The 19,972-nt window shown below is 36.8% G+C and overlaps 1 protein-coding gene across 1 annotated transcript in view; it reads left to right on the top strand.

The window, feature by feature from the left end:
• The window catches only part of DNAH5 (dynein axonemal heavy chain 5), a 193,852-nt gene that overhangs the window by 125,347 nt on the left and 48,533 nt on the right, over positions 1–19,972 (top strand). Inside the window, exons 48-58 of the mRNA XM_045571576.1 lie at positions 1,700–1,822; positions 2,017–2,230; positions 3,385–3,608; positions 5,513–5,711; positions 7,778–7,950; positions 11,446–11,576; positions 15,027–15,180; positions 15,707–15,974; positions 16,793–17,024; positions 18,577–18,691; positions 18,926–19,102. Of these exons, the coding sequence (XP_045427532.1) occupies positions 1,700–1,822; positions 2,017–2,230; positions 3,385–3,608; positions 5,513–5,711; positions 7,778–7,950; positions 11,446–11,576; positions 15,027–15,180; positions 15,707–15,974; positions 16,793–17,024; positions 18,577–18,691; positions 18,926–19,102 (2,010 nt within the window). The remainder of the gene's footprint in view (positions 1–1,699; positions 1,823–2,016; positions 2,231–3,384; positions 3,609–5,512; positions 5,712–7,777; positions 7,951–11,445; positions 11,577–15,026; positions 15,181–15,706; positions 15,975–16,792; positions 17,025–18,576; positions 18,692–18,925; positions 19,103–19,972) is intronic.

Genomic DNA, 19,972 nt, shown 5'->3' with positions numbered 1-19,972 from the left:
AAATTACCAAACTGTGACCATTTCCAAGGACAGAAGCATAGATTTTTGCTTATATCATGGCCTTATTTTGTGGTTGTACGTTGGATATTAAAGTCATTTTTTACTGGTTTACTCATCATGAAATAAGAGAACACTTCTTTGGATAAAAGGAGAATGCATTTTATGTCAGTATACCTCCAGTTTCTCCTATATTTATTCATTATCTTTAATATGACTTAAGATCAAGGATCGGTACAGTGGTAGGATTGAAATGAGGTCTTTAAGACTGAGCTTCTAAAGCAGGTGGGGTATACTCTGATGTCTCTTTAGATCCCATAAATCTTTCATCCTTTACTAAAGCAGGGGTAGGGAACATCCGGCTCTCAGGCCATATAAAGCCTTTAAAATCATTTGGTCTGGCCCTGCCAAGGCATTAAGGCTGAGTTAATTAAAATATTTGATCAAATATAGCAGGCTAATTTTTAAGTTGATAATTTTGTATGGCCCACGAATGATGTCATAAATATCCAAATGGCCCTTGCAGGGAAAAGTTCCTGATCCCTGGCTAGAGCATGGGAACCACAAGGCCCTTTCTGTTTTCTTTGTGAGGCTAGTTCTGGTTATTCAGTGCATACATTTTAAATGACTGATTAATTTACAAACTACATAGTAGTACCATGGAAATGCTAACATCATGGTCAACCATCTGGGGTCCTTGTCCCACGTTCCTCTTATCCCTTTCAACACTCCTTCCACCAGTTGTTTTTTTTTTAATTGAAGTGTAATTGACACATAACATTGCATTAGTACTTTAATCAGTTTTAAGGTTTATTTCATATTGCTAGGGAAGTGTTTTTATAAAGCACAGTGTAGTCTCCTGTGCCACCTAAGTTCAGAATGTGGAAATGAGAGAGCAGAGGTGGGCGGGTGCTATTCTCATTTTGTCTCAAGGATGAAAAGCGATGCGATGCAGAGTGCATTTGCTCCAAAGCAGTGAGTCTGGACGGCGTCAGACCACAGAAGCCAGGTGGTAGCCTCCTCACGGAGGGGAGGGAGAACCATCTTCTGCCTACAGCAGGCTGAGTTGCTCAGAGCCCCGTCCTAAGAAGCTCTGTTTACCTTTGTCCTTCATAAAAAAGGCTGGCCTCTTTGAACAGTGTGGGGTGGGGGTTAGAGTGTCAGCAACATAGGCATAATGAGGCAAAAGTAAATCTGTAGAAATGAAGCGTCCCATCCCATTAAAATTTTACATGGATTAGAATTTTTATTAAAAAAATGTATTTTATTGATATTTTACAGAGAGGAGGAAGGGAGAGAGATGGAGAGCTAGAAACGTTGATGAGAGAGAAACATCAACCAGCTGCCTCCTGCACACCCCCTACCGGGGATGTGCCCACAACCAATGTACATGCCCTTGACCGGAATCGAACCTGGGACCTTTCAGTCCACAGACCGACGCTCTATCCACTGAGCCAAACCGGTTCAGCTACATGGATTAGAATTTTATTTACCCCTAAAATAAATCATGTTTTCAAAGGTTGTAAACATTATCAAGATAATTTAGGCACTTTGCTCTCTGCATTCCAGATGTAAGGGGAGTTTGGGTTGTTTTTTCTGAGTAATTCTTGTCAATTCATGTGTCCCTAAATTTTTACAATAGTTGACCACATTTTAGGGGATATTTTTCACAGACATTTCTGTTGGCTTTCTTGTTTAACAGAGGACAATAGAGAGTTATGTGGATAAACGCATGGGTACAACATATGGCCCTCCCGCAGGAAAGAAGATGACTGTTTTTATCGATGATGTGAATATGCCAGTTATCAATGAGTGGGGAGACCAGGTATGTCGAGTCTTATTGTGCAATTTCTTTAATTCAACATTGACTTATTCTTTGATGAATCAATATATTTTTTTCTGATTTTCCAACATATAATTTCTGACTTCCCATTAAATCCATTGATTTGAAGCATTCAAGAAGTTAGGTTCCAGCATATAAGGGAGTGACATTTTAATTCTGAAAGTTGTCTTTCCTAGGTTACTAATGAGATAGTACGACAGCTGATGGAACAGAGTGGCTTTTATAACCTAGAGAAGCCTGGGGAGTTTTCCAGCATTGTGGACATTCAGCTTTTGGCAGCTATGATCCATCCGGGGGGTGGACGCAATGATATACCCCAAAGACTCAAGAGGCAGTTCTCTATATTTAACTGCACGTTGCCCTCGGATGCTTCCATGGACAAGATCTTTGGTAAGATGAGCGCTGATGGGGCTTGGGGAGGGAAGAGCAGTCCTTTGTGTTCCAATGAGAAATATATTCCTAGAGGTCAACACAGAAGGAGCACTCAGTGGCTCCTTAATCTGTTTCCCTTATCATTCCAAGTAGTATATTTTGTTTATATAAGGACTTACATAATGAGATCATTTCCTCATGGACACACACATTTGAAGTCAAGATGGATACAGTAATCATGCCAAAAGTTTATACAGCTGGTACTTCAACCAACCCATATAATGATTCTGGCCAAAGAAATAATTTTGCACCGAGATTAATTATATTCTCATCTTCAGAATAATTTATAGAGTAATAAATCATTGATTGATTACATATGTAGTATTTCAGGAATAATTTTATTGAAGAAACACAAGCCCAATAGATAATCATAATTATTTAATTGAGTAATAGAAATGACTTGTAACCGATTTTGGAATTATTCTTTGCAGAAAAAGAGTGTAAGTTATGTCATTTGTCTTAAGTATTAATTTAGTATTTCTGAACCTGATACTGAGAAGGAACTCCTTAGGATTCCCCTAATTAATTTCTGGCAGACCAAAATGTCAACCTATCACCCTAGGCAGCACCTGCCTTCAATTACAGCAGCGGGCAAAGGTTTGGAAACCTAATGGCATGTGAATTACCTAGACTTGGGAAAAGTAAAATGGAGCAGAAAGTATGACTGTTACCATTTTTAATTATCTTTCTTAGGGGTCGGACCTGGAAAGTGTTATATATAAGGTAAATTAAAATGCTTTATAATGTGTGTAAGTTCAACAAAAGAACAGATAAATCTTAGAGCAGCTACAAAATCTCCCTCTTTCTTATCTTTTTCATAAGGCATCTTTATATATTTATCAGTTACCCATTTAATAATATTGAATTAGTTCAGCTAGAGTTGCAGTAGTATTTCTTAATCAACTTTTCAGTATTTGAGTGCTAACATACTTGAACTTGTATCTACTTTTTAGGTGTTAAAGATAAGAGAACACTGTAAATTTCCTTAATTTGTAGTTGTGTATTAAAATGTGTAATTATATTTGTGCAAACTCTGCATTATGATGTTTTTCATTTTAATTTAGTTGATTTGGATTGTCAGTCAAAATGTTAAGCCTCTTTTCCCCTTTCAGGTGTCATTGGGACAGGCTACTACTGTATCCAAAGGGATTTCTCAGAGGAAGTGAGAGATTCAGTGACAAAGTTGGTTCCCCTGACACGCCGACTGTGGCAGATGACGAAGATGAAAATGCTCCCCACCCCTGCAAAATTCCATTACGTATTTAATCTTCGAGATCTTTCTAGGATCTGGCAGGGAATGCTGAACACCACCTCAGAGGTTATCAAGGAACCAGATGTAAGTAATACACAGAAAGACATATGACATTTTTATTCACCATACACCCTACACTTAGAAATGTAATCTTTAGTGGCATTCTGACAATATTTTTAGATGTTTTAGAGCAGATTTTTTTTCTTTGCTGTTTTTAAATTAATACAAATAAAGAAACAGTGTCAGAAGAATTTACTTAAAATTCTAATGAAATTAGGATTATGTTTAAGGAAGTGGTACACATAGTTATTTTCTATTAATAGAGTAAAAGGAACAATTGATTTTCTTTTCTCATCATTCGGTGTTTTTTATACTAAATAATGGAACAGGTCACTGTTGATTTTATTGTATAAGAATCTTCATATTTTAAACAGGACATTTTAACTTAAAAAGTAATTATTTTTAAAATAATCAAAATTGAAAAAAAGAAACCACTTGTTGTTATTCAGTCATGATCTTTCCTTTCCGTATAACTGAATGCGTGGAAAGAATTGTGTATTGTTAACATCGAAAAGGGGCAAAATAGAAGAAAATCCATTTGACAGAAAGATAAGCATTTGTACACCCACTGGAATATAATAGTTCCTAGCATTATAGAATTTCCTTTTGAATAAGGAACCAAAGCATGGCCTGTGAGCTAATGTGACCTTGGCCTCTCTTTCAGCCTTTTATGGAACCAAAGAGGTCGTTAAGCAAATGGCTTTTAGGGTACATAAAATGCAGAAATAGTTGAGTATCAACTAAACAGTCACCAGGCACAGTGTGTTGACTATTTAGAGAAACAATGTTATCCAGATGCTCACGAAGTAGGAATCTGCACTGGTTGTCTCTAACACAAGATATTTTGGTGAAAACTTACTCTCCTTGTTACAGAGATGCGAGAGCCACTTTAACAGCAATGAACTTTTTAACTTCAAAGTTATTGACAAATGAATGGCATGATGAAGTAGAGTTCTCCAGTATTACTTTCCGAGTAGCCATTTTTTGATGTTTATTTTAAATCAGTATAAATAGTTTTAGCAATTGTTTTTTATCATGAACTTTTATTTTAACTGAATCATTGAATATATTATTACTGCACTCCTTTTATATTTTGACAACTAAATGGCATTCTATCATTAGAAATATAATGGCTTAAAACCCTTCCAACTTGTAAAAAGTTGCCAAATTAAGACATTTCCACCAGTCTTTCATATCAATGAGCTTAGGCAAACATTTGTTCTGCTTGCTATAGGGACAGGTGTATTGGACTATTATTTCCAGTTAGCTTTTGGCCCTGAATTATCTAGCTTAGGTAATTGCCATTTTTTTCTTTTTTTTGCCTCAAATTATCATCATATGGTGTTAAGTAAATATACCTTTGTAATAGTTCAATTGTGTGAGAGTTATTTATACATTGCATTTTATTTTATGATCTGGCCACATGACTAATACAGACTAATTTATCATAAACATAAGACTTATGTATAGAATATTAGTTTGTTGGTTGATCAGAGTGATTTTAGTATTTTGTCTAGAGATGTTTTCATTTTAATTTAAAGAATGAAAATGAATAGTACCTACTTTCTGTTTAATATTCTTGAATGACACAGATTTGAAATGAAGTATACCTTCCAGGGGTCCTCAAACTTTTTAAAGTGGGGGCCAGATCACGGTCCCTCAGAGAGCTGGAGGGCCGGACTATATGAACTACTAATTCCTACTGTAACACCTTGGCTGTGCTCACTGCTCAAAAAACCTGGCGGGCCGGATCAGACTCCTCTGCGGGCCGCATGTGGCCCGCGGGCTGTAGTTTGAAGACGCCTGCTAACTTTTCAAAATGTAGCACTTTAAATCAGTAAGGATGGTACTGTACAATATCGTGACCTTGAATTCCCACCTCTGCCATAATGGCCAACAGTAGCACATTTTCACTATGCTTTCTGCAGGAACTGTTAAGGCTCTGGAAGCATGAGTGTAAACGTGTGATAGCTGATCGTTTTACGGTGTCAGATGATGTGATCTGGTTTGATAAGGCTTTAGTGAGTTTGGTGGAGGAGGCGTTTGGTGAAGAGAAAAAACTCTCGGTGGATTGTGGAATCGACGCTTATTTTGTGGATTTCTTGAGGGATGCACCCGAACCAACAGGTAAACTATTGAAGCAGAATTTGAAATTCCTCAAAGGGATATCTGAAGATAGAAGGTTCAGTTTAGGGATGCTGAATGTCCAGTAAACTTTACTGAAACAAGCCTGGGACCATGCTAAGCATTCAACAAATATAGAATGGTTAAGAAAGTGAATACTCCTGGAGTTCAGAGTTTAACTACTTTTTATGCACACGAGTCTTGGATAGTAAGGTAGAGTTGGGAAATAGGATAGGACAGAATAGAGCACTTGGGACTTACAGCTGTCATACAGACGCAGATGTGAGGAAGTGAATTGTCACACATTAGCTGGGCAAGTCTCTGAACTTGACTGCACCTCATTCTCCTCATTTATAAAAATGGAAATATTCATATAGGCATCATGGAGCACTGTGGGGAATAAATGAAATGCTGTCTGCAGAAGGGCTTGGGCCATCTGTGGCTCATAGTCACTGATGAATGAAAGGCAGCAAAAATGATGATTATTATTTGGGTCATACCGAGTATTCACAGTAAAAAGAAGAACCTCAAACTATCTGAGAGGGCCACTGAATATAATTAGAAAGAGATGGGTGACGTGGAGGCAAGCTTTTGAGCTTATGGTTCCATGAAAAATTGAGACATATTTTAATTTTCTTATGAAAAGAAGTATTGCTCCAATTATTTTTTCTTTTTAGAAATAACTGAGCTTAAGTAGAATATTTTTTCTTTCTTTTATTGAATGACCTCTTCCAAACTGAGGATGAATTTTAAGTTAATTTCCAAATGTATCGATAAAAAGGCATGTTTAAACACATGCTATGTATATCTTTTAAATGATTGAAAACGAAGAGGCAGCCCCTTTCTAGACTTAATCAGGTGCATGTGATCCCAATTTCTGATTGAAAAGTGTAAAAGGAGGTTTATTGCTGGCTGTGCAGTTGGAAGGAACCTTCTACAGAAAGATGCTGACGCATTTTATTTTAAATCAGGTCACACAAATACAAAAATGCCATAACTGTAAGAGCATTTGCTAGGTAATTAGAATTTATGTATTTTATTTCCTCTAATTCAGAAAGATGCATATTTGGATTATGATTTTCAAGGAGCAAAGCACAAATGTATTTTAGGGGGGTGGCATCTTGAGGCAAACACTTAATCTTTTGTGACTTCAAAGCACTTTGTTCCTCGAAGCAGTGACATGACTGTTGAAATGTTAGAGCTTTGTAAATAGGCCATGTTAATGATTATGTTAAATCAATTTTCTTTCCTTGTCATAAAAAGGTTAATACAAAATTATATTAGGACAGGGTCAATAGGTAATAATTACTATTAGATTTGGAGGATCCACTCACTTTTTTAGTACCCAATGAATTTCTCAGTTATTATTACTATATTCAATGAATGTGTCACTTTTTTCCCCTGTTACTGTTACTTGATAGTGAATTTATATGTACTCAGTTTAGCTTTCTCTTTGGTATTATGCTTTATAGTCAAAGTTGGAAAAGTGTTAGGCTTGTATATATTTCTAATTAAAAATATATTGATTTTAATATTTTTCCAATGAAATAATTCAATATATTTATTTATTTAGGAAATCATTATTTATTTTCCCTCAACCCACTACCGCCTTTCCCCCAAATTTACTTCTATCCTTATCACTAACCTGAAATTTCTGAATTATAAAAATTGCCTGAGCAGATGCAATGACCTTTTTATTCTTATTAAAAATAATGTAATTCTTAGCCTCTGTTGCTGACTTTGACATTAAATTGCTACTTTATTTGATCTTCATTTGGATGAATAGGTGAATATCTCTGGGAGGATCCTTGAAATGACAATGTTTAACTATAAATACAAGTTAAATTCAGTATTTATGAAATTATTTGAAGTTGATCCTTTCTGGTCAGGAAAGAGCTATGACTGTATAGGATCACAATAATTCTAATAAAAAAATACGTAATATGACATTTGGACGAAAATCAGTGTTATATAGTGTTAAACCATGGAGTTATGGGTGTACTAATTTACATTGAAGGAAATAGTAAAGACAAGTGAATTGAAGACAATTGATTCTCCCCCAATCCTAGGAGAAACATCTGAAGAGGCTGATTCTGAGATGCCCAAAGTTTATGAGCCAATTGAGTCTTTTGATCATCTAAAGGAGCGTTTGAATATGTTCCTGCAGCTCTATAACGAGAGTGTCCGAGGTGCCGGCATGGATTTGGTATTCTTTGAGGATGCGATGGTCCACTTAGTCAAGGTCAGTGGCCACATCCATTAGTGCCTCCCCAAAGTGGCAGACTATTGGTTTCCCACCAGGATTTCCCCCTTCTCTTTCATTTTCATCTCCCAGGAGAATTTATAGTTTAAAAATAAATGCAGTGTTACATTTCAATTTAATTTCTAAACTGAATGCAATATGTGACACATATAGGTTTAAAATCAGAGCATGTGTACTTCAAATGTGTGATGTGATAATTTTATTCACTGTTGCTGCTATATAGCTTCCAGCTCAATATTTTCACTACGTAGAATCAATGTGGTTGACATCTGAGTTCAAAGCACAGGCAAGAATTCTGATTACTTTTTGCATCATGCAAAAGATAACTATAAAAAATAGTGTAAAACTTTTGAAGACATTATTTTAAACAAAATAAGCCAGTCACTAAAAGACAATTACTGAATGATTCACTTAAATGAAATACCTAGGGTAGTCAACTTCATAGGGACAAAAAGAGAAAAGTGGTTGGTAGGGACTGGGTGGAAGAGAGAATTGGGAGTGTTTCATGGTATAACTTCATCTTTGCAAGATAAAAATGGTTTTGAGTACATTCAACAGTGTGAATGTACTTACTGCCATTAAACTATATCCTTAAATGGTTAAGATGATAAGTTTTATGTTAGATTTATTTCACTACGGTTAGAAATAATGATTGAAAAATATGGCATAAATAGTTGACTTCCAGTTGGATGAAAATTCTGTTAGAATGAAATCCACTAAGAAAATAGTTTCCTTTCTACTTTGCCATATTAGTCATTGAGGTATCCATTCATAGGACAGTTGATCCTCTAAGGTTGCAAATAAAATATATTATTCACTTGATAACTTATATGACCTAATTTATCTGTGATGGAAGAAATGACATTTAAAATTGGTTTTTCTCATATCATTTACATGAATACTTCTCATATCATTTACGTGCATGACATTCTCATATCATTTACGTGAATTACTTCTTTAGACTATATCCTTTTAGTTTGAAAGAAGAAAACTCAAGGCTTTCTTCCATTACTTAGATTTAAACAGGAGGTATAAACTCATAATTATAAATTGTCCCCTCTAATTATCACTGAATCTTAGAAATGGAGAAGATTGTAGGAGTTAGCTAGTCAACCCTCCCGCTGAAAGTGGAAGAGTGGGAGAAAGGCATTTCTGCAAGGCTGGAATAAGTCTAGGAGAGAAGGGAAGACAGAAAGTTTGTTCTGGGGTTGGATCTCCCCAGCATGAGGCATTTAGCTTGAAAACTCGAAATTATCCAGAACCTGAGACATTTATACTGAATTATATATGCAAATGTTCTTTCAAAGTGAAATAGAAATAACATTTTGAAATTAGTTTCTAATTAATAGTTGAGTAAGAGTTATGGGTCTCAGGAAGTATAGATAGTTTGTTGGATTTAATGATTAAAAGGAAGAAGAAACAAAAGGAAAACATTTTGTGAATAAGTAATACCAAGATCACTTCATGACTAAGTACCTACTGGAGACAAAATCTGATTGGCCTAGGATTTCATAATTGCTCACATTGAAGATGAGGTTATTTATGTTAGACTCATGCTTGAGGAAGTTCCCCAGAAATGTCTTCCCCCCATGTTTCACAGCACAGATGATGACTGGTGAGCATTTCTTCACTTTGGGCATGATATTCAAGACCTGGGTGCCTTGGCACAGGGTCCTTGACTATGTTTTTCCTCATTCTCAGAGCCTTTCTGAGAGAACTGGGCAAAGAATTCATGACTGGATTTTGAGTTTAAAGACCACAATTTTCACACTCTTCTAGAATGACCACCTCTTCTACACTCTTGTTTTCTGTAAAAAATACATTCAAAGTCTGTGTCATACTGGTGTGAGTCTTGAAATATGTGACCTAGTTATAAGACATGTTAGAAACCAAGAGTCGGAATTTAAGATAAAATTTCAACAAAACAGAATATGATATGAGACCAAGCATATCTCTTAATTCATGCTTAATTAAAAGAAGGATTTTCTTTTTAAAAACAGAGATATTTCTGTGATATCTCTTGTGTGTCTTTGGTTAATGTTCAAGCCTTGGCATGTACATTATTTATGATCTAGCACCTGCCTTGTACTCCAGTTGGCTGGTTCATGCTCTGCTTGGCATGTAATCCAGAAAAAAAACCACCAACTTCTTATGATGAAACACATCCTGATTGCAGGACATCTCACCAGTATTGCGTGCCTAGCAGGTGCTGCATTATGTAGATTGACCTTTTTTTGTGTTCTTCTTCCCTGTGGGAAGATAAGTTCCATGAGGGCGGGCATCCAATTTATTCACCTCAGCATTCACTGGCTGGAGTACTGCTAAGACAGGTACACTTGAGCTGCTTGATAAATAGGTTTGGAATTGAACCAAGTCTCCAATATAGCCCAATCTCACAGATTCTTACAACAGAGACAGGAAAATGGTTTTCATTTCCTGGGGCTACCACTGAATTGGGGAAAATAATTCAAAAGCCAAGAATAATCAATATGAATAGAACATAGATTTTCCTGAATTCTGAGAAAGGATGCTTACAAACCCTTGGTAGAGTGCAGAGCCTGAGTTACTCCAGGGAGCTTCCCCAGCCACAGGCAAGTGACTCCTTCTTAGCCCCAACTCACTCTCTAGAGAAAGGTGGGCATTACTGAAATACCCCAGGCTTACCCTGCAGTTAGGTGGGAAAGATCATTATGTGTATTCCTATCACACAAGGCAAAGAATACATCAAGGAGAATTCTGTACCGAATTCCCGCTAGGTAGGATTGGAGGCCTGATGGTGTAAGTAGTTCATTCAATAACAGTAAAAGCTAAAGAAATATGGGCTTTTACCACAATGGAGACTTGGGATGGTCTGGGGCTACTGACTAGAATAGATGGACTTCTGGTTGGTGAACTCATAGGGACTTCTTGATAGATATCTTAGATATCACTGTTTTGGCAAAATAACAGGAAGGTGTTTATGCTTATTTTCTTCTTTAAAAGTAAATTCTGTGTCTAGTATGCCATATTTGGGGAATTTTCTTCTCTTCCATTTAAATTGTCATGTTTCAGATGTGGAGGATATTCTAATCAATTGTGGGATCTGTATTCCAATGGTACATATTTTGAAACTTCTTTTGTTTGTTTGTTTTTTCCCTATCCTACTACAGTAGGTTGAGCAAACTAAAGGAAACCTTTAAGTCTTCTTTGTTTCTCTTTTTAAGACCCAGAGCAAGCCACAGTCTGGGATGACTACTGACTTATCTATACTGGTCTCTTTCTAGTTTCCTAAAGGCACACACCACATTCCCCACTCTGTTCAATATTATTAAACACTGTTCTGTTCCAGTAAAGCCCTTGCCCCTCCAACCATTATCCCTGTGCATTCTGATCCTAAGAAACGTACAACTTCCACAATGCTATGTAGAATAAGTAGGAAAAAAATGGAATATTTACATCTTGGGTAATATATGCCTTTTCTGTTCCATATTCTAGATCTCACGCATCATTCACACTCCCAGGGGAAATGCCCTCTTAGTCGGGGTTGGTGGATCAGGAAAGCAAAGCCTGACAAGGTTGGCTTCATTCATTGCTGGCTATACTTTCTTCCAGATCACACTGACAAGGTAACATGGTTTAACTTGAATTAACCATAAATGTATTTTATAAACAGTTCTCAGAGGCCACCTGAAATTATGAATGCATTCTTGCTTATACATGAAGAAATCACAATAGTTTTTCTTTTTCAGTGTTGAGTTATCATCTTTCCACTTCAACTTCTGTTATGAACCGTGAAGGTTTCATGTTAATAATTTGCTTTTGAAACATTTCAGCATCTCGTTGCAGTGAATAGCTGGCTTTGTCTTTATGTTATGCATGATGTGGGTATTATGTGTATTCCTTTTGGTGCCTCTCAGAGGAAATTTATCCCTACTAAATGTAATTCAGATTTAAAGAATGTTAATAAACTGGAAAAACAGATGAAAAATAATACATATTTACTTATTCAGACATTCAAAAATATCTATTGAACACCACCTATGTGTCAGGCACTGGCGAAGTACTGAGGAGTACATGGTAAGCATGGTAAACCTGACCCGTGTTATCACATAGTTTACAGTAATTCAAGGTGGACAGACAGCTGAGCAACTCAATTGATATATATGATTTATAGGTGCTATCTATGATAAGGAAATAAATGCAGACCAGGTGTTGTTGAAACAGGGAGAGGACTCTTAACCGAGTCTAAGCAATGGTTAAAAAAGGGTTCCTAAAGGAAGACATGTTTCAGCTAAGACCTGAATATGAGTCAAAATTATCCCAAAGAAGAAGGGCAGTAAAGAATGTTCCAGGCAAAAGAATCAGCATATGTGAAGTCCCATTCGAGGCCCTGGAAGAAGTTAATTATAGCTGGGTGTATGGTGTATATACTAGTAGTCTAAAGGATATATGTCAGTTCTAAAGTGGGGAAAGGTAGAGAAATGGAGTCCTTTGAAAATGTCATATGGATTTGGACTTCATCCTGGAGCAATAGGAAACCATTAATGAGTTAACCACTGGGGGAAGCATGTCAGATTTGTATGCACAGTTCAGAAAACAGATGGAAGGAGCTAGACCAGAACAGTTACAAGGCTGTCCAGGAATCTAGGCAAGAGATGATGGTGCAGTGAGTGGTAGCAGTGAGAAAGAAAAGAAGACAGACATATTCAAGAGATCATTAGGAAGTTGAGCTTTTAGATTTGGTCTGCCCTGGTTCTAGCTTAGGAAACTAGGTATGTGGTACTGCTCCTCATCAAGATGGGGAACCCCAGGAGGGTTGTCATCAGATATATGTGTGTAGTACAGGGAGAATTATGGAGAGAAAAGTCAACATAAAGAGATAATCAGGGGTAATGCAGAGACACTAAACAGAATTTTAGGGTTCATCAAGATGAGAAGCAACAGGCCAGTTTGGGAAGTTTAGTTGGGTTAAAAATTATTCCAGTTTAATTTCTAGGCATAGGAGCAGAAATCTTGCCTATTGGACATTGATCTAGAGCTGTTGCTTGGCACAATAGGGAAAGCACATAGCTATCTTGTCTCATTGATGGAATTCCATAGATACATGCACAATCTATTTTAATCTTCAAAAGCACTTTGTAGGTTAACCTCTTTTATAGCTGAAATCCCAGATCTACCTGGGAATTGACTACAATATTACTAGTTTCTAGTCTCTCTTGACCTTCACTGCACCCACTGCCACAGTAAAATATCTTATGACTCCCCTCTTCATGAAAAAATTATTTCTTCTGCATGTCATACTGGGAATGTTCCATTACAGATGAAAAGGGGGTGAAGGTCTCCTTGCTTTCTCATAGTCTTCAAAAGACCATCCTGCTGCTAAGCCTTTGCATGGCCCTATGGCCAAAGGTCAAGGATCAAGAGCCTCAGGTTTAGAAAGCATGTCCATTTGTTTGTGTATGACTCAGGTTAAATTATTTGACCCTCTGATGCAGGAGACTGAGCTGAAAGTTTTCATATAGTGTGAGAAGTTAGGGCAAGGTATTTTCCTTTTTAAGGGGGTACTGTACTATGTTTTTTAAAATTTGAATCTCTCAGATCTCACTTCTCTAGAAGTCTTTTATTTTTTATATATATATTTAAAATATATTTTATTGATTTTTCACAGAGAGGAGGAGAGAGGGATAGAGAGCTAGAAACATCGATGAGAGAGAAACATCGATCAGCTGCCTCTTGCACACCCCCTACCCGGGATGTGCCCACAACCGATGTACATGCCCATGACCAAAATCGAACCTGGGACCTTTCAGTCCGCAGACCGACACTCTACTGGTGAGCCAAACCGGTTTCGGCTCTAGAAGTCTTTTAAAAATATTGATGCATTGTAGTGGTACTTCTGGTTCTAGGGTTTAGGTTATTGAGGTTAAAAAAGCACAGCGTATAGAAGTTAAATGTTCAGTAGCTTTAAAAAAAAATCAGAAGGCCATTTGCTCTTGTGCTCTGAACGTAGAGTTTATTTAATGGCACAGAATTCAAATAATAATTTAGTAAGTCTGAATTTCAGGGCTGGAATATCTTTATTTTTCACTTTTGGTGCTAATGGGCTCCTCTGTACTGGGACCTCTCTAACATTTCATGATTGCAAGCTAATTTTCACCGAAGTACTGCTTTTGACAGTGAAAGATTTATATTGAAACATTTTATAATGTTTATACCTATTCTACTACAGTGTACTGATGGCTTAGCAAACCCTTTTATGTGGGATCCAAGGATGCATAGAGAATAATTGTGCTGGGGATGAGGAAGGCATTATTTATAATAGGGCATCTCCCTCATCCCGTATAATGAAGGCTTAAAATGATTTAGTTTAGTTTAATTTAATTTGTGAGATATCTTCTGAAATATTGCAGATGGTGCTTAGTAAATACTCAAATTTGTCTTTTCTATTGTCATTACCAAAAATATTTTCAAAAGGAAACATAAACACATCCAGGTGACATTTAATTGTGGTAAACATTACTTTTTTGTTCCAGGTTTACTTTTCACTCTAGATCTCTCTTTGTTTTGTGTGTAGAACATTAATTATAATGCTTCATAAAATGTGGAGTTTTAAAAATCAAGTTCATCTTTGCAAGTAAATGTGTTACTTGATGTTAACTAGACTTACTGTGATTATTTCACATTATTAATATATATATATATATATATATATATATATATATATATATACAAGTCATATATTGTACACCTGAGATAAGTATAATGTTTACATCAATTATACCTCAATAAAAATAGTTCTTGACTTTAGTAAACAGCAAAGTACTCAAAACTTTACCAAGATGCTGCACTTCTATTACTCCCAAAAAGAATAACTATTAGAAACTGAAAGAAAATTTTAAAAGTTTTTGTAAGTAAATATAATGAACCAGTAACATTCACTTACATTTAAATACTCATCTGATACAACAATATCAGCATTTTTTGGGCTTAATTAAATGGCATAAAGCATTGTTTTAAGGATATTTATTTCACATCAAAATAATTTAGCTTGTGACACAATGACAATATTTCCTTAGATCCTACAACACATCAAATCTGATGGAAGACCTGAAAATTTTGTATAGAACAGCTGGTCAGCAAGGCAAAGGAATCACTTTTATTTTCACGGACAGTGACATTAAGGATGAGTCATTTTTGGAATATATGAACAATGTTTTATCATCGGGTGAGGTAGGAGTTCATTTATTGTTCATATATTTTGTCTCTTCAGATTTCCTTTTGACTTTAGTGCTGTCTGTATTTCCTTGGATGAGAGTTTTGAATAAGTGCTATTATTGGGGGTTAGGTGATCAGTATGGCCTTTTCTATTGGGTCTTTGGAGCGAGCATAAAACTCCCAAAATGTGGATCTATCCATTTAAAAACTCAATGAGTGCTCCAAGTTAAAAATGAAAACAAACAAACAAAAAACAAAACAAAACAAACAAAACAAAACAAAACAAAAAAAAACAGAAAAGGGAGGTTATAAGGACAGGCTATGACTTTGTAGTTAATAATAAAATCACTCGTGTATTCTATTTTTAAAAAGTAGTGTATCTACTTTTAAAAAGTAGTGTATCTCATCTTGAAGGCTGTTGGTTAATTTCCTAAAGGCGAGATTAAGAACACACATGGCAGAAAGACATACAAATTGAGCTACCCGTTTTTATCTGTTTTCATGGGCCTGTACTGAATTTGAATGTCTGCAATTTTTTCAGGTCTCCAACCTATTTACTCGCGATGAAGTTGATGAAATTAACAGTGATCTCATATCCGTCATGAAAAGAGAACATCCCAGACGTCCTCCGACCAACGAGAACCTGTATGAGTATTTCATGAGTCGCGTCCGGCAGAACCTCCACATTGTGCTCTGCTTTTCGCCTGTGGGGGAGAAATTTCGAAATCGAGCTTTGAAGTTCCCTGCCTTGATTTCAGGATGCACTGTTGACTGGTTCAGCCGATGGCCAAAGGACGCCTTAATTGCTGGTTAGTATGGTGGGAAGTCTTATATTGGAGTATCTGGCTTACAGTGTTTGTTTGTTCACATTCTGTGCTGTGTGCTGTCACTGTACTGGATTGAATCAAAAGTCACTTTGTCCATGGTTAGAGGAAACATTTTCTACTTTTTTCCCAAAGCATGGTTGTCAGAGAACGAGATCGCAGCCTCGGCTTAATGGACAGTGTTCTAGTTCTGTAACTATGTCTCAAGTGGGTCGCAGGCAGGCTCTGGAATGTCACAGGAAGCCACTGAGATTCTTAATTTGATAGCATTTCTATTCCTTCATCGGTAGATTGTCCAACCTATGTGTAGTTTAAGTCATATGTCGCTTGGATGTCTTCTTTTAGTGGTGAACATTCCACGGGCCAAATGCAGCCAGAGTAAGGGAATCAAGGATTTGACAGGTTCTGAGTTAAAAAAAAAATGAGATTGTTAAATATGAGAGCCAGGTGGGCACTGATTTCTGAGTTATTTGTGCCACTTTTGTCCTTATGTAAGCCATACAATGGACTGGCTGCTGACCAGAAGCTGCAGCTGTATAGAAGAGACTTCTTTGCATAAGTACCAGAAAAAGAAGTATGATGATAGACGTAAAGTCTGTGATAGTTTTGTACATGAAAGGGAAAATAAAATTATTGATGCCATAGACCTGGGACCAAAATGCTAACTTATATCTACTTAATTAGGGTTAAAAAATGGTATGGAGTCCTAAGAAATAACAAAGCCTTTAAAAAAATAGCTAGTTAATTATTTCCATGATAATTCATGTTCATATTTCACATGCTGTCATCTCCTTTCTTTCTAGTATCCGAACACTTCCTCTCTTCCTATGATATTGACTGCAGTCTGGAAACCAAGAAGCAAGTGGTCCAGTGCATGGGCTCCTTCCAGGATGGAGTAGCTGAGAAGTGTGTTGATTACTTCCAAAGATTCCGACGTTCTACCCATGTGACTCCCAAGTCATACCTGTCCTTCATTCAGGCCTACAAGTTCATATATGGAGAGAAACATGTGGAAGTGCAAACTCTGGCCAACAGGTAAGTGTGAAGCTCAAATATGGAGTTATTTTACATCAGTCACTCTCAACGAGGGCAAGTTTACTCCTAGTGGGTATTTTTGTCTGTTAAAACTCCAGTGATGGGGGGGTGGAGCAGTACTCCTGGCATCAGATAAGAGGAGGTCAGGGCTACTGCTAGACACCCTTCAGTGCACAGGACAACCTCTACATCAGGGAATTGTTCATCCTCAAGTGCCAACAGTGCTAGAGTTGAGAAGCCCTTCTCTCAAGCCTGTTCAAAGGATTATGGCCTACCACTTGTCTTATATGGACTGACATAATTATAGACCTAGAAGGAAGCTGAAAACTCAGTCATCCCCTCCCCCCATTGCTATCCTTTCTGATATTCTACCCATGTGATTCCCAACTATCTAGGATACTCTGTTTGCTGCTTATATTCACTGTATATAAGTGAATACCTACTTTGCTGAGGTTTGTTCCAATTTCATGCTCATCCTACTCTTCTCTGACCACTTACATCTTCTGCCTGAATATGGACAGAATCAGCCAGGGTTGTTACCTGAGGAACATCTGGATGAGTGATTAGACTAAATAACTCTGAGAGCTCTGGTCTTAAGATGCATTAATTCAGGTTCAAGCAGGTAGCTAGTCCCTTCACAATGTTGTTTTGATGATTTTAAATTAATTTCTCCTCTTGATCCTAAATCTTTCTGCTTATAACCTCATTATATCTTTCTTTTTTTATTTAAAAAATGTATTTTTATTGAATTGAGAGAAGAAGGGAGAGGGAGTGAGAGAGATAGAAATATCAATGATGAGAGAAAATCATTAATTGGCTACTACCTGCAGTCTCCCTATTGGAGATTGAGCCCACAACCTGGGCATGTGCCCTTGACTGGAATCAAACCCTTGACCTTTCCATCCATCGGCTGATGCTTTATCCACTGAGCCAAACTAGCTAGGGCTCATTGTTCTCTTTTAAAAAAGTGGAAATAATTGATTTTCCTTGCTCCATGTTAGGCCTTCAAACATTTGAAGTCTATTGTCATTTAGATAAATGTCATTAAACATGTTTCCTGCAGGATACAAATGCTGGATCCACTGATATTTCTCATGTTATGCAGAATTTAATACCATATATTGATTGATTTCAGAGAAGAGAAATAGGAGAGATAGAAACATCAATGATGAAGATAGAATTGATTGGCTGTTTCTTGCAGGTCCCTTATTGGGGATCTAATCTGCAACTAGGGCATGTGCCCTGACTGGGAATTAAACTATGACCTCCTCGTTCATAGGTTGATGCTTAACCATTGAGCAACACTGGCTGGGCATACAGAATAATTTTAGCAGGTTTTCTCTTCCCACACACAGTCTATGGAAAATATATCAACGTCTGTAGGCTGGAATCAAGCCGGGACCCATCCCTTTCTATCAAGTTCTGCTGGATTTGCTGTTTGTATGCATACTTAGTCTTCAAATATGGCCATTACTATCTATAATATAGACCACTTGGAAAATGTGGGCAGCTACCACAAAATTAACATGCTTCTTTGGATTTTCAATCTCAGAATGAATACTGGGTTGGAAAAGCTAAAAGAAGCTTCGGAGTCTGTTGCAGCTCTGAGCAAAGAACTGGAAGTGAAAGAAAAGGAGCTACAAGTGGCAAACTGTAAAGCTGACACGGTAGGTGGACATTCACATATGTACCACATTTATTTTGAATTCCCAGTCCACAAATGTTAAATATATATAATTGATAAGTTATAGCCACAAAAGTGAAAAATACTAATTTCCATTACCATAGAATATTCTTAGTTTTCAGTATGAAAAATTGTATAGTGGACAAAATCAAGAAACCAAGGCAATCAGCTGGGTCTACTTTGATGAGGCTCTTTTGTTTGTTTTATATTGAATTAGGTTTTAAAAGAAGTGACGATGAAGGCACAGGCTGCCGAAAAGGTGAAGGCTGAGGTACAGAAGGTAAAGGACAAAGCACAAGCCATTGTAGACAGCATCTCTAAGGATAAAGCCATTGCAGAAGAGAAACTGGAAGCAGCCAAACCAGCGTTAGAAGAAGCAGAAGCAGCCCTGCAGGTAAATGTGTGCTATAACAGATGTCAAGTGCAGGGCCAAGGAGGAAAATGAAGAAAAGACGAGTAACAACAGAAAGTGCTTCAGACCAAAGTGCTCTCCACGGGAACAACTTCAAGTAATATTTTTTTTTTTGCTTGGAGATGTTACCAGCTCTTTATATATTTTGTACATGCTACTTCCCATCTCATTTCCTCACTCATGATTGATTGGTGGGCAGTGCCATATCATGGCAGTCAGGGGTACTTGGTTCTCATGTTCACTGTTACCAATAAGCTATGTGACATTGGGAAAGACACATAAAATTGCTAAAATATCATTTCCTCACTCATTTCTTGAGAACAGTGGAGTGGGTCTGTAAGCCATAACATTCTCTGAGTTTATCTATGAATTACCCATATGACAAACTACTGATCTAAAGTAGCTCATTAATGTCAGAGTTTGAATAGGCTTCCAACACAAATATTGATACAGTTGTGTGGCAATAACAAATAGAGCAATTAGAAAGGAGTTTGAATTCTGAGTAAATATGATGAGTTTAATGAACTAAACCATACCCGAAAGGGCTGGCTGGTCCAGTTTTGAAGTCTCAAGATTTTGGGGGGCTCGATTTTAAGATTGCTTTTACTTCAGCCTTACTCATTTATTGTCTTATCTTATTGATTCTTGGCCTAAAAAGCTGTTGGAGAAAGGGAAAAGCTGTCTACTGCTAATTCAAGTTACATAACCTCAATTGAGCATACATCATTATTTGATAATGTAATTGTAACTTTTTTACAAGTTCCTTAGTACACTTCTGGAAACATTTCTGGATCTTTTTGATCCAAGTTAAGTCTTTAAACTTTCTGAGTCAATATACAATATATATGAATT

Source organism: Pipistrellus kuhlii, unplaced genomic scaffold, assembly GCF_014108245.1.
Source record: "Pipistrellus kuhlii isolate mPipKuh1 unplaced genomic scaffold, mPipKuh1.p scaffold_m20_p_4, whole genome shotgun sequence".
Lineage (NCBI taxonomy): Eukaryota > Metazoa > Chordata > Mammalia > Chiroptera > Vespertilionidae > Pipistrellus > Pipistrellus kuhlii.
Note: the sequence above shows the minus strand (reverse complement) of the source record. Positions and strands in the feature narration are given on the sequence as shown.